Source organism: Somniosus microcephalus, chromosome 27 (genome assembly GCF_052327205.1).
Source record: "Somniosus microcephalus isolate GS21.2 chromosome 27, FLI_Smic_1.0, whole genome shotgun sequence".
Classification (NCBI taxonomy): Eukaryota; Metazoa; Chordata; class Chondrichthyes; order Squaliformes; family Somniosidae; genus Somniosus; species Somniosus microcephalus.
Genome location: NC_141013.1, coordinates 18,184,838 through 18,199,963, shown reverse-complemented (window position 1 = coordinate 18,199,963; position 15,126 = coordinate 18,184,838). Strand labels below are relative to the sequence as shown.

Genomic DNA, 15,126 nt, shown 5'->3' with positions numbered 1-15,126 from the left:
ATTGTGCAGGATCCTCAACCTCATTATCTAGTAGAAGTACCATAATGCACTAATACTGATTTAATTCCTTACAGCAGAGCATGTTTCCCCACAATGCAGCAGCATGGCAGAGGTCATCAGTCCGTCCTGTCTTCCCCCTTCCCCACGGACCAGGTGTTCTATTCAAGAATCATTTTTCAGCCAGACACCCAAGTTACTGGAAGATAGAAATCTCAGTAGGCATGCAGTGATGGACTTTAGTCATAAGCGTAAAGAAAAAACGACACCTCAGCTTTTCTTGAACGCAGTGCTTTGCCTGTCCATGTGTAGGTCACATCAGAATTAGTCTCAAGTTGATTTCAGACACCAGCACGTTTCCAGGCATCCATCTTGCATGTGTCAGATGAAAGTTTTCCGGAGTCAGCACAGTAGCCACTGTAGGTGAAGCCTGATTTCTGCCAGACTATTAAAGATGTTCTGGGCTCAAATCAATTGCTCTCACTCCATCGGTCCATAACAACATAGAAACATAGAAGATAGGAGCAGGAGTAGGCCATTCGGCCCCTCGAGCTTGCTCCGCCATTCAATGCGATCATGGCTGATCATCCAAATTCAGTACCCTGTCCCTGCTTTCTCCCCATACCCCTTGATCCCTTTAGCCTTAAGAAATATATCCAACTCCTTCTTGAATATATTTAATGAATTGGCCTCTACTGCCTTCTGTGGTAGAGAATTCCACAGGTTCACCACTCTCTGGGTGAAGAAATTCCTCCTCATTTCTGTCCTAAATGGCTTACCCCTTATCCTTAGACTGTGACCCCTGGTTCTGGACTCCCCGGCCATCGGGAACATCCTTCCTGCATCTAGTCCGTCCAGTCCTGTCAGAATTTTATAAGTTTCAATGAGATCCCCTCTCATTCTTCTAAACTCCAGCAAGTATAAGCCCAATCGACCCAATCTCTCCTCATACATCATTCCTGCCATCCCAGGTATCACTGGTGAATCTTCGCTGAACTCCTTCCATGGCAAGAACATCCTTCCTCAGATAAGGCGACCAAAACTGCACACAATACTCAAGATGTGGTCTCACCAAGGCCCTGTACAACTGCAGCAAGACATCCTTGTTCCTGTACTCAAACCCTCTCACTACGAAGGCCAACATACCATTTGCCTTCTTAACCGCCTGCTGCACCTGCATGCTTATCTTCAGCGACTGGTGCACAAGGACACCCAGGTCTCATTGCACTTCCCCTTCTCCCAATCTATTGCCATTCAGATAATAATCTGCCTTCCTGTTTTTGCCACCAAAGTGGATAACCTCACATTTATCCACGTTATATTGCATCTGCCATGCTTCTGCCCAATCACCCAACCTGTCCAAATCATCCTGGAGTTTCTCGGCATCCTCCTCACAGCACACACGCCCACCCAGCTTTGTGTCGTCTGCAAACTTGGAGATATTACATCTAGTTCCCTTGTCTAGATCATTAATATATATTGTGAATAGCTGGGGTCCAAGGACCGATCCCTGCGGTACCCCACTAGTCACTGCCTGCCACTCGGAAAAAGACCTGTTTATTCCAACTCTTTGCTTTCTGTCTGCCAACCAGTTCTCTATCCAAGTCAATACCTTGCCCCCAATCCCATGTGCCTTAACTTTACACGCTAATCTCTTATGCGGGACCTTATCGAAAGCCTTCTGAAAGTCCAAATACACCTCATCCACTGGTTCTCCCTTATCTATTCTACCAGTTCCATCCTCAAAAAATTCCAGTAGATTAGTCAAGCACGATTTACCTTCTGTAAATCCATGTTGACTTTATCCGATCCTGTCACTGTTTTCCAAGTGCTCTGCTATTACATCTTTTATAATGGACTCTAGCATTTTCCCCACTACCGATGTCAGGCTTACCGGTCTGTAATTCCCCATTTTCTCGCTACCACCTTTTTTGAATAGTGGGGTTACATTAGCTACCCTCCAATCCATGGGTACTGTTCCAGATTCCATCGAATGTTGGAACAACAAGGATGTATTGTTTGAGAAATGGTGCCTCACTATGTCTGCACACGTATCTTGAACCATGCCCATGCTGAGTCGCTGTCTTCAGAACAGGACAGGACAGGCCGGGTAAGGGAAACATTGTGAAGCAGAAAAAAAAGCACCAGGATCCACACAATGAAATTCGAATGTCCTTTTTCCAGACATTAGCAGTGGTGGCAAACCGAATGGTTGCAAAGTAAGCGTTTAACCTGCGCCAAACTGTGCTGTTTCAGGACTACTTCCAAGCTGCAGCATTCAGTGAATAGTGTCCGGGTCATTTTGAAAACAGTTCATGCCAAATCCATTAGGAAAGCCTTTAGCTGTTGGTGGATTTGGTTGTCCGTGGGGTAAATCGTATTACCCCTACAATTAACTTTGTAGCTCTTTCAGAGAGCCGGCACGGTGGACCGAATGACCGAATGATTCTATGATAACTCTCCTGGCGCAGAACTTCACAGCAGGAAGTGTATTTGGGAATTCAGACACAAAGGTCAGCATGCCCCTGCACAGCTTCCCACCCAACACAGACTCATCCACTGGGCTGATCACCGAGCAGCCATGAAGTCCCAAAACCCAGGATCTCCTACACTCTCCACTGAAGGAGGTGGTACAGTGACGAGCTGCTCAACCAGGAGGGTACAATCAAAACATCTCGGGATCAGTATTAAAATAGTTTAACCATTCCGTGCAAGTCGCATACTGATGCTGGGTATGTTCAAATTGTTTTAAAAGGTGAAGTTCAGACAAAGCTCATTTAGCCTGTTTTGTTATTTACACATTTGAGATGGCTCAAGACATTTACAACGGTAAATTGTGGTGCAATTTGGCATCGATAAAGAGCAAATTTACTCATAATTTTCCCCCCATTAATTGTTAAAATAATTTAAATCTATCACCACAGACACGGATGTATCGGCAGCCTCCGCTTCCACGGCTGCAAGCGGCCCGATAGTATCTCCAAATGTGATTGGTTCACGAAAGGTTGCAGTGCAAGATGATATGGACACTTTTGATTATTTTGAACCATTATCTGCTGTCCCCAATGGTAAGGCCTTTGAAGGGAAGCTTTCTTTCACTGACTGGAAACCTGGTTTAAAAAAAAAATTGCTATTTAAAAAAATAATAATATTTGGGTCAACCAAAATGGACAAAGGCCCACTTGACTAAAACAGAACTAGCCTTAAAGTAAAATTAAGCTGAACAGAACAGGTGCTGATATTTAAATATTGCAATTTTTAAATTCGAGATCTGCATTGTATAGAGTGGAAGCTAGTTGTTCAACTTCTATTTCAAATATCAAATAACAAAGCCTTTCTACCTAATGGTAGGAGGAGGCCAATTATAGTCCTGAACTTCAAAGCTCAGAACACTCTCAGCCAGACTGGTTTTGTTCTGCAAGTTTTGTCACAAGATTCAGTCAAACTATTTGTAAGATGTGTCGAGGTAAACTTGAAGTAATTTTAGTCAAAAAATGTGGTATGTCGTGTGCACACTGCAGACAGCACTTTTTGGGAGTTAACAATCAAAGTTCTTTGAAGAAAATAAATTGCATTTTTACTGCAAGTTGATTTTTGCATGTTGGGTCCCTCTATCAAGCCTTGACATTTGGGCTGGAGGAGAATGTAAATCATAAAACCACATGTGAAGGGCCTCAGGAGGACGGTTTTGGGGTCCTTTTAAAAGAAAAGGCTCGGGTCTTGTCCAGGCATAAAAGCAAGCAGCTAAAACAGGTTTCCTATCAGTTATATTGGCAGTGAATTTTTTTTCAGTTAATCACTTTTACCTCAGTTAAGACTTGCACATTTCTGATATATGTGTTGGCAATCGTTATGAAAACAATCCATTATTTAAGTTGGTCCGCCGCACTTTTGTTTCAGTTCATTGCTTCCTTCCTTCATTTGTACCTTTTGTTATGTAACAGTCAATGCCATTCTGTTTCTTTCCTCTTCACATTTCCTTCTGTCAACCACTGCCATTACAGTTCTAACCCTGAACATTTTATCATAGATAAAATGTTCAAAAGGCCTTGCCTGATTTTTGTATTTACAAAAAAAAATCTCCAAATAGCTCCTACATCTCACTAACCTATGGAGTGATGGAAATACTGCATGTTGTAGAATAGAGAACTCATCTTAGCTGATAACCTGTCCCTTAGTAGAATCACAGAATGCCTCCAATGGGTATCAACCATAAAACTAAACGTGTCTTGTTTCATATTTACACACTGAACTAACATTTTATCTTCTCCTGACAGTCATCCTAACAAGTTCTCTCTCTCTCTCTTTGAGTAACTGCTTTGAGATAAAAACTGAAACAATGTGAGAAACCGTTTATACGAGAGATTAATGGGAAATGCTTTGTTCGGGTGCCATTGATTTTCCTAACTGTAGTAATTGCAAAAAATTGTGGTTGTAAGCAATGTTCCCTCTAATGTGTTTGTATGCGGGCCATTCAAAATTCCGCGCATGCACGGTTTTTTCTATTTAAAAGCCGGCTCATCGGCTTAAAGGAAACCTTGGTCGTAAGTTTAATTTTAATGTGTCAGCTAAGCTGCATTCAGCCTACACTGTCCTCTTTAGACTGACAATGAGCAGGAGACTATTTCCTTGCTCCGTTTACTTGGTTACATGTTTTATACTACACCACACTTGATTTAACTTGAAATTTTCAATATTTGTGTATTTTACTTGGATGCCACAGAACGTGTTATATTTTATTTATTTGGCATGCTACCAACACAGGATACTTTCAAAAACTGCCAATGCTAATATTTTTTTTCCTCTTTCAACTGAAGCAATATTTCTATATCTCGCACGCAAACATATCTGTTGGCACAGGGTAGCCTGCTGGAATTAAAAGTACAGCACTGAACCCACAACCAGATGTTTCCCCTGAACTCAAATGGAAGAAAGTGGCAGCTGGTTCAGGGGGACATTTTAAAACAAGGGGAAGAGGGAAGACGAGGAAAACCTAAAAGGGGATGGACTGAAAAACGGGGCAAATACAGATAACGTGTATCTTCACAGTTTGACAGAAATTGTGTTAACCTGTTTACAATCCTGTTATACCGAGTGCACAGGCTAAATCTGATACCCAGAAGTACATTTGCAGTAACAATAGCAGCACAACTCACTCCAGTTTTATTAACTTTCCTTCATCTAACAAAGGTAACTTTTAATATTTACTTCAATAAAATCCTGGTTGCAGTTGGCAGTTTGATAGCTCTATTCTTATTGTGGCAGCTACTTCAGTCGTCATGCTATTTTTCCAGACTTCATGGAGTTAGCTCTCTCTCTGCTTCCTTGCCATGTCTGCTGTTTTAAGGACAGCATATCAGGGGGTGAGGGGAGTTTGCTTATCATCTATGCCGAGATTTATTCGCAAGTAGCAGGAATGTATTCTAGGAACGCTACAAGCTCTATTACTTCCGGTTTGTATCAACCGAGCAATCAAGCCATGAATATTAATTACAGTTGACCCTTTTTAAAATGCACTACTTGGTAACGGGCCAAATGGTGCATTATAATACAATATGGCATAAAAAGCATCCTGTTGGTTAACTGAAAAAGCTGTTGCTTGTTTACTCAGAGGATCAGTTAAATGTTCATGAGTCATTGCTGACAGTTTGAAATATAATTGTAAATTTCACTGCTGCCTAATTTATTTAACAAGTGTTGTCTGACTTTAAAAAAAAGAATTATCGCTACTCCCCAGGCTTGGAATCTGTTAACGATGTTACCTCAACATCCACAATACGTCACTATTTCCTCACAGTTGTGTCTATTCCTGAATCTTAATTTCATTTTGGTACTTTCATCTGGTGGATGACTCCATCCAGCCCCCTCACCTACAGGGCATTCGGCAGTCTTAGCAAATCCAGCAAGTTCACATTTGTCGGAAACCTGTCGCACAAACATCCCTCTAAGGGGAATGCAGTTCCCCGGGGGGGAGGTGAAGTACTTGACTCGAAAAAGAATTTGAAGAGAGACTGCCTAATGTATCTCTTTCTGTGCTGGATCTACTGCCATTTACTGAACTTTCGGGTAGCCAAGAACAAGGAGGACATCACTCGTCCTCGTGGCAGCTCGACAGAGACAGATGGACCTTCTCTGACGAGAGATTAGATACATCAAGACCCTTAGGAAGTTGCTTATGGACTCACTCTAATAAGCGCCCCTCAACGAGGCAGATTAAATATATTTTTAATTTTTTGGTGGTGGGGTGGGAGCTAATGAATGAACAGCTTTCTGCTCCATTAAAAAAGGAACATCGTTTCCCCTTAATCTCGTCCCCACCTCATGTCTTCATTTGCTTGCGAAAGTTCTTACAGCTGACAGGCAGGGTGAGAGAGAGTGGTGGTGCTCGAGGACAAATTGGGTGAGACTCCATAGAAAACAAGAAAGATACAATAAGAGAAGTTTTGAACCATAAAATATGTGCGAAGACTTCAAACTCCATGTACAATAACATGTTTAGCAGTTTATAAGTCTGTGGTATGGCAATCCTTCACTTTTTGATATCATATAGCTGTTATAGATTTTTAATTTAGACATGGTGTCCCATGTGTAATCTATAAACTGAGGCTTTTTAATTCAGTGCCTTAAAGCAGTGACTAAGGATTAGTGCCTCAAATACCCAGTACACAGCAGGTTTTAAGAACATAAGAAATAGGAGCAGGAATAGGCCACTTGGCCCCTCGAGCCTGCTCCGCCATTCAATAAGATCATGGCTGATCTTGGGCTCAGAGCCACTTCCCTGCCCGCTCCCCATAACCCTTCACTACTTCATCTTGCAAAAGTCTGCCTATCTCCACCTTAAATGTATTTAATGACCCACGGCTCTCTGGGGCAGAGAATTCCACAGATTTACGACCCTCTGAGAGAAAAAATTCCTCCTCATCTCTGTTCTAAAAGGGCGACCCTTTATTCTGAAACTATGCCCCCCAAGTTCTAGATTTTCCCAAGAGGGGAAACATCCTCTCTGCATCTACTTGTCGAGCCCCCTCAGTATCTTATATGTTTCAATAAGATCACCTCTCATTCTCCTAAATTCCAATGAGTATAGGCCCAACCTGCTCAACCTTTCTTCATAATTCAACCCCCTCATCTCAGGAATCAAACATGTGAGTCGTCTCTGAACTGCCTCCAAGTACATCCTTTCTTAAATAAGGAGACTAAAACTATACGCAGTACTCAAGGTGTGGTCTCACCGATACCCTGTACAGTTGTAGCAGGACTTCCCTGCTTTTATACTCCAATCCCCTTACAATAAAGGCCAACATTCCATTTGCCTTTTTGATTACTTGCTGTACCTGCATGCTAACTTTTTGTGTTTCATGCACAAGGACCCCCAGGTCCCTCTGACCTGTAGCATTTTGTAATCTCTCTCCATTTAAATAATAATTTGCTTTTTTATTTTTCCTGCCAAAGTGGATAACCTCGCATTTTCCCACATTATACTCCATCTGCCAAATGTTTGCCCACTCACTTAGCCTGTCTATATCCCTTTGCAGATTCTTTGAGTCCTCTGCACAACTTGCTTTCCCACCCATCTTTGTATCATCCGCAAACTTGGCTACATTACACTCGGTCCCTTCATCCAAGTCAATAATGTACAGTAGATTGTAAATAGTTGAGGCCCCAGCACCGATCCCTGTGGCACCCCACTAGATACCGTTTGCCAACTGGAAAATGACCCATTTATCCCGACTCTCTGTTTTCTGTTAGTTAGCCAATTCTCTATCCATGCTAATATATTACCCCCAACTCCGTGAGCTCTTATCTTATGCAGTACCCTTTTATGTGGCACCTTATCGAATGCCTTCTGGAAATCCAAATACACCACATCCACTGGCTCCCCTTTATCCACCCTTTCAGAACAATGAAATCAGGAACTGAAGAAATCTGGCACTATAATGAACATCAATAGAAACATAGAAAATTGTGGGAGCACTGGAATCAGGATGGAGGGCACAACATGACGTGTTTTTGTTAGAGGAAAAAAGATTATAAACAAATCGGTAGGCATTGATAACTTTGGATCTTTGGAGAAATAGCAAGTCTATTTTTCTTTAAATAATGTATTGAGACTTTGACGTAGCCAGAGGGTTTACAAAGGAAGTCTTTATTGTCTATAACACTTTTCATAAATCAAGTGATGAAAGCTCACATCAGTCCAAATTGGGATGTAACAGAAGGTTTGTAATCATAACTGACCTACAAAAATAAGACTTAAATTTTATCAGTGGATCAATCCTAACTTGATTGCTGTGTACCATAGTGAAGAAACAATATTGTTACTTGGTTGCATGGTTACAAGTGCAGCAGCTTCGAAGTGTAAAGTTACAGGCTCTTGCAATATACCGTTGAGCTAGAACAGCTTACTTGTTCCAAAATGTTACGGAAGGATGGCCAAACAAAACCAGCTACTCCACATCTAGTTCCAATTACTCCTCTGTGCCCAAAACGCCACGGGAAATGCCAATCATTAAAATCTTCAACTATTTTTAATGTCTACACAATACAACACTAAGCAATAGTGGTGCGCCCGCTCTATACAGTTAAGAGACCCATGGCATTAACCTTGTGGTACAAAATAATATTTTGGAAGATTATTTTTACAACTGAGCTAAAGCATGTTTGGACTATACATCAAGCCACGAGATGATCAGAATATTGTTGATTGTTTACTATAACATGCAGGAAATGTACAACAGATGACCAGATCATGTTCATTAAGAAACTGCCAAAACGAATAGCAGTGATTTTAAATGAGCGCCCAGAAACTACTGTTGGTGATATCAGTGGACGAATGCTTAACAAGTCACTGGATAATCCTCTGTCTGTCTAAACACAGGTGTTAAACTATTTATTTTAAATGAATTAATGCCTATGTTAAAATAGACATGTTGCGAGGGGGAGGAATTTTCCTCACTAATAACAACAGTAAATGCTGGAAAAACTCAGCAGGCCAGGCAACATCCGTGGAGAGAGAAATAGAGTCAACGTTTTGGGTCGAAACCCTTCTACAGAACAGTTTCCTCACTGTTGGGATCGCCACCAGAAGAGGGTTGGGGCGGAACCTCAGCCATCAGTCCCTGTGGCGGGGTCAAGTAGGCCGGGCAGACTCCCAGCAGTATCCCCATTCTGCATTGGGAGTCATGCCGTATAAATGCAGCATTGCTCACACTGCAGCAGCTTAAAGGGACTGGGTGCCAACTAGTACAGAGGAACCAGAGCAATTTCTAACCCTGCTGCAAAGAACCTTTATAGGGAGGGATGAAGCTGCTGAAGTGATGAAAAGAACTATCCTGCTGACCTCGCCATTAATGCCACTTGGCTTCCACCACTACAATCCCCTCCTTCCAGTAGCAGGAACAGAACTAAATTTGACAGAATATTAAGTTGCCCCACCTCACTCTAATTTACACGGGGCTGGGTGGGCAGCTGTCATCGGAACCAGAGAGTGAGGGGGCGGGGGGGGAAGAGGGAGGAGGAAAATCTTGGCAGTCAATTGTAGGGTGACAATTTGGTGAGAAGCCTCCCTGCCCGGTTTTCCTCTTATCTGCCCAAGACCACGCATTCTCAGGAAGGAAATGTAGGAAAATTCTCTTCAAATAAGTGTTTGTAAATCAATATTGCCAGCAGCAATTTCTAGGTTTGGTCTTTGGCGAGCATGACAGAATATTAAAACTCTTCCAATAGTTTTTTGTTTAATGTTAAGTTAATTTCATTTGGAAAATGCAGTTCCAAACATTAAAATAATACTCGTTTCCATTGCCGAGCACTTGCTATTGATTTGGAAAAAGATGATTTGTTTGCACACAACTGCAGAGAAAAATCAGTAATGAATTTTGAATTTCACTCATTTATACCTCTGGGCAAAAATGATTATTGTAAATGAAGCCCTCCCAGAAGGAAATCACTCTCTCGTGTGTGCATATTGCGGCTACATTCAGGTTTAGTAAATCTTTTATAGAATTCTATGCACAAGAATTCTGCTGTGCCTAAAAAGTCATTACCTGAATGATCATGAAAATCTTAAACACAGGACATAATAGAAACATAGGAACAGGAGTAGGCCATTCAGCCCCTCGAGCCTGCTTCGCCATTCAATGAGATCATGACTGATCTGCGACCTAACTCCATATACCTGTCTTTGGCCCATATCCCTTAATACCTATGGCTAACAGAAAGCTATCAATCTCAGATTTAAAATTAACAATTGATCTAGCACCAATTGCTGTTTGCGGAAGAGAGTTCCAAACTTCTACCACCCTTTGTGTGTAGAAGTGTTTTCTAATTTCACTCCTAAAAGGTCTGGCTCTAATTTTTTCCTAGACTCCCCAGCCAGTGGAAATGGTTCCTCTCTATCGACCCTATCTGTTCCCCTTAATATCTTGAAAACTTTGATCAGATCACCCCTTAACCTTCTAAATTCTAGGGAATACAACCCTAATTTTTGTAATAACAGAAAATGCTAGAAAAACTCAGCAGGCCAGGCAACATCCGTGGAGAGAGAAATAGAGTCAACGTTTCAGGTCGAAACCCTTCATCAGGACTGAGAAAAAACGCAGGAAATGAAACAGATTAAAAGGCCAGTTTGGGGGCTGGGAAATGGGGGAGGGGATGAAAGAACAAAAGGGAAGTGAAGAGACATTAAGAGATATTCAAGACGAGACGAGATGGTAATAGGACAGGTAAAGAGACAAAAGACGGGCTCGAGATGAAATGCGCTGGCAGAATGAGAGACAGCTGCCATGTGGGCACCTAATTTTTGTAATCTCTCCTCGTAACTTAACCCTTGAAGTTCGGGTATCATTCTAATAGCAATAGGTTTCTGTCTCATCGTGCTGAAAGGTCGTCAATTTTTACAATAGTCCTTTTCAATTTCTAATACACTCTTTTCCAAAGAAGGACTCAGCAACATAGAAACACTCGTTAATGTTTCTACAAACTTATTTTTGTTATAGGTGTACGATGGGAGGTACAATCTGGAGATGCAAACCAAATGGTTCACATGAATGTCCTGATCACCTGCGTTCTTGCTGCTTTTGTTTTGGGAGCCTTCATTTCTGGTATAGCTGTGTACTGTCACCGTGATACTTACTTACGCAAAGCCAGAAAAATGAACAAGGACGCAGAATCTGCACAGTCCTGCACCGACTCGAGTGGAAGTTTTACTAAATTTAATGGACTATTTGACAGTCCAGTCAAGGAGTATCCGCAAAATATTGATGCGCCTAAACTTTACACAAACCTGCTATCCAGTGGCAAAGAACTACCACCCAGTGGTGATGCAAAACCCATGATCGTGGACAACCATGGACAACCTCCAGAACTGGCAGCGCTGCCAACTCCCGAGTCTACGCCAGTGCTTCAACAGAAAAGCATTCAACCCATCAAGAACCAGTGGGAGAAAGCCCAGAACAATATTAATGCCGCAAGGAAGGAATCACCTTTAAAAAGCCCTCAGATTATTCCATCTAGTCCTCCTCCCCATTCACCTATAAACCATGGTGGTCAAATACCCAGTGCTGTCGTACTTCCCAATGCTACCCATGCCTACAACATGTCTTTCTCAAATTCAAATGCACACAAAGCTGAAAGGAAAGTACAGAACATAGAAATGACGATTACTGGTCATTCAAGTAAAAAGGAACAGCGAAGAGCTATTGAAGCAAGAAACACACTAAATGACCTTCTGAAACATCTCAATGAAAGTGGTAGCAACCCTAAAGCTATTTTGGGGGACATCCCTATGACTCGTCAAAATTTAATGCTAGAGCCAATGACCAAAATAGTTGAAATGCCACCCAAGGTTCCAAACAGAGAGGCATCGCTATATTCTCCTTCTTCTACTCTTCCAAGACACAGCCCAACTAAGAGGGTGGATGTCCCAACAACTTCAAATATACAACTGTCGAGTTTAGAGAGAGAGCGGGGCTATCCAAGAAATTCTTCACAGAGGCATTCAATATCTGTTCTCCCCAAAAATGTCATCAGTTCATTAAATGGAGCTGTGTTGTCACGACATCCCAGTTTTAATAGGGGAGGATACTTTCCTCCAGCACCACCCATGAGGATGGATTCTGTACATGGTACTCCTCTTGTTATTCAACCACAACCTGGCTCTTTGTCCCGCCAGAGCAGTTACACAAGCAACAGCACACTGCCTCGATCAGGAATAAAGAGAACACCATCCATTAAACCAGACGTGCCACCAAAGCCATCATTTGGTCAACCCACAACTCCCGTCAAACCACTACATAAGTACAGTTACTAACAGGACGATCAGCTAAAAGCAGTGTCCATTTCTCAGCTAATGTGATGTGGGAGGACTTTAAGATCAATCTTGCTTGAAGCTACCAGTGATAATGCTCTGATAGATACACAAACAAGTGGCCAAAGTAGCTACATATCCTCAAATAGCATCTTTCAGTAAGACTGAGGGCAGGAACGTTCTCCTGCTGCATGACGAAGATGCTATGTAATACAAAATGTATTACTGTTAAGATTTGGAGCCTGGAGAAGTGCAACATGGAATTTATCCTGTGATTTTGTTAAAGCATCAACGTACAAGGAATTACTTGAACAATGGTTCCATTTTCACTGCTGTTGAGCATCGTCTTCCCATTAAATGTGAACACTTTTAATGACAGTACACGCATTTGTCTTGTTGCTTGCACAGATGTTTAATGACTTTTCATAAAACTTCTGATTTCAACAAATGTGCTTTGGTTTGGACAAAATGCCACTGTAGCCCAATTGTAGCAAAGACAAATACTTTGTGGCATTCCCTCTGAACGTCACAGATAAATGCTGTGTAAACTACACAGACTTGGATGCACTTAATGGTTCTCGTTACAGCTGTTACGCTGTGTTGCCTGATATACTGAGCACGACTGAACTATGAAGTTAACCTGAACCTTCCTGTCCTACTGCAGATTTACCTGGACCATATCACTGTGTTGAGCGCAGCTACCTGTCTACGGCCATTTTCTTTTAGATGGTGTCCATATAGCTTAACCAAATGTAACGTCCATTACATTCTACGCTTACACCAATTACTGTCAATCCATACAGTCAGTTTATCTTACAATCTGTAGACAAGGAGCTGCCCTGCCACAGTGTACAAGATAAAGGATAGTGCAATCACTTTGTTAAGGAGCGTTAAATGTGATTAATAGGGCATCCTGAAGAGTCATGCAGGTAATGACAATGTTCTGTAAATAGCGTATCTGTGTTCACCTGGATTCTGTGCATTTTGTGCCTTATTCAATAAGCATTATCATTGATATTGAAATCTTGTCAAGTGTTCTTGAACAGAAAAGCTGCTTTCCAGTGTGCATTTTATTTTTTAAATGGTTTCCTATAAAATTAAATACATCAAAAATCACGGCCTAAAATGTAAAGGTGGCCTGTGGCCATTTAATAGGAAGGGGGGGGGGGGGGGAGAGAAAAATGATCAAAATATGGTTGCACCCCAACTTTGGTAAACATTCCATTGCAGTTTTTGACAAGAACAAAAATAGCATTAGTTGAGCAAAATTTACTTTTAAGTTAGCTGGTGTGTCACATTTAAGATATGTAAAAGTACCAACATGCACAGGTAACCCATGCTTCACTGACATTGAGCAGAAGAGACATCCTGCACGGCTGAAATACTAACTGCATAAAGTCAAAGGTAAAAGCGTCACAGATCAAGTGGAATAATTCACTCACAGTAATCCAATCTACGTGATGCTGTAGATTCCTTTATGGCCAATGAACAAACTGTTGAAATCATTTCAGTACTGTCAAAGATAAAATCGTAATTTTTGCACCCATTCTGGCTGAAAGGTTAAAAAGAGCCCCCAAGTCAGTTAAACAATGCTGCACTGTATATTGCAATTTGGGCTCTTGCCCACTTTTACGTTGCCACTTTTAACTTCCTGTATTGCCTTTACATTAAATTCACCAACTACTTTCTCCATTTGTGTTGAGGTAAACCCGGGTCGTATCTCTTTATGGTACATTGGCAAGCTAACCCTGAAAGGAAAAAAAAATGTTGTTGTTGTATAATGTCCTATGAAGTAACATGTATAGAAAAACCCTTGTAAACTTGTACTGTGGAAGTGTACATAACTACATCCATTTTGTTTTTAACACCGCATGTAAAGTCAAAATAAAAGAAATCAAATGGAATATTTCTTTCTCTGCGCATTAACGTTATTCCTTTTGTAAATATTCCACAGTTTATATTTCCAGACTTGCATCAGTGCAGATTTTTAAAAATCTCAAAATCATTGAATTATTGATTTCTATTTGTCACAACACTAACTGCACTACATCAGAATTTCACTCATTTGACACCTGCAAGTTCACAATTTTTACAATCCACCCAATTATTTTTTAACCATTAACTAATTTATTAGATGTACACTCAACAGAAGGTTTTAAGGGAAACAATTTAAAATACAGAGTAACAAGTAAGATTCCACAATAACGTATCCTTAATTTTGTTTCAGGAAATGAGGACTATTCATCCATGGAATATTTTGGGCATCATCTTCCAGACTGGGTGACAGGGCACAGTAAAAAAAATTAAGATATCCAATGATTTAATAGCTCCAATATGCTCCCCAACATCTCTTGTACCTAAATTAACCACATGATTTGATACAGTACTCAATACAGATCAGCAGTATTCAAGCACTGGTCTGTGCTGAGTTAGCTGTTGTCATTACTCAAATGGGCGTCAAGTGTCCCCAGGTTCGGGAAGGGTGAGGGGGGAGAAAAGGTCAGCCTGGTTGGTTCCCATTCGTCACCACCATCCCGTCACCCTTGCTGAACAGGGCATGTGTGTGAATACCAAATGAGGGAAGTTCTTTGACAGCATCTCCCAAACCCGCGATCTCTACCACCTAGTCACACACCAGCCGGACTTAGAACTATATCGGCGTTCCTTCATTGTCGCTGGGTCAAAATCCTGGAACTCCCCAACAGCACTGTGAGAGTACCCTCACCACACGGACTGCAGCGATTCAAGAAGGTGGGTCATCACCACCTTCTCATGGGCAATAAATGCTGGTTTTGCCATCGACGCCCACATCCCAGGAACAAATA

General features: G+C 41.5%; 1 protein-coding gene across 16 annotated transcripts in view; it reads left to right on the top strand.

Moving 5' to 3' along the window:
• The window catches only part of sema6d (semaphorin 6D), a 257,838-nt gene extending 243,633 nt beyond the window's left edge, over window positions 1-14,205 (top strand). For 14 of the 16 annotated variants that reach the window (XM_085968612.1, XM_085968606.1, XM_085968613.1 and 11 more), the window contains 2 exons: window positions 2,922-3,065; window positions 10,992-14,205. In XM_085968612.1, the coding sequence (XP_085824738.1) occupies window positions 2,922-3,065; window positions 10,992-12,304 (1,457 nt within the window). In that variant the 3' untranslated portion in view covers window positions 12,305-14,205. The remainder of the gene's footprint in view (window positions 1-2,921; window positions 3,066-10,991) is intronic. The other 2 variants (XM_085968622.1, XM_085968621.1) reach the window with 1 other exon arrangement.
• Window positions 14,206-15,126: the final 921 nt, after the last annotated feature.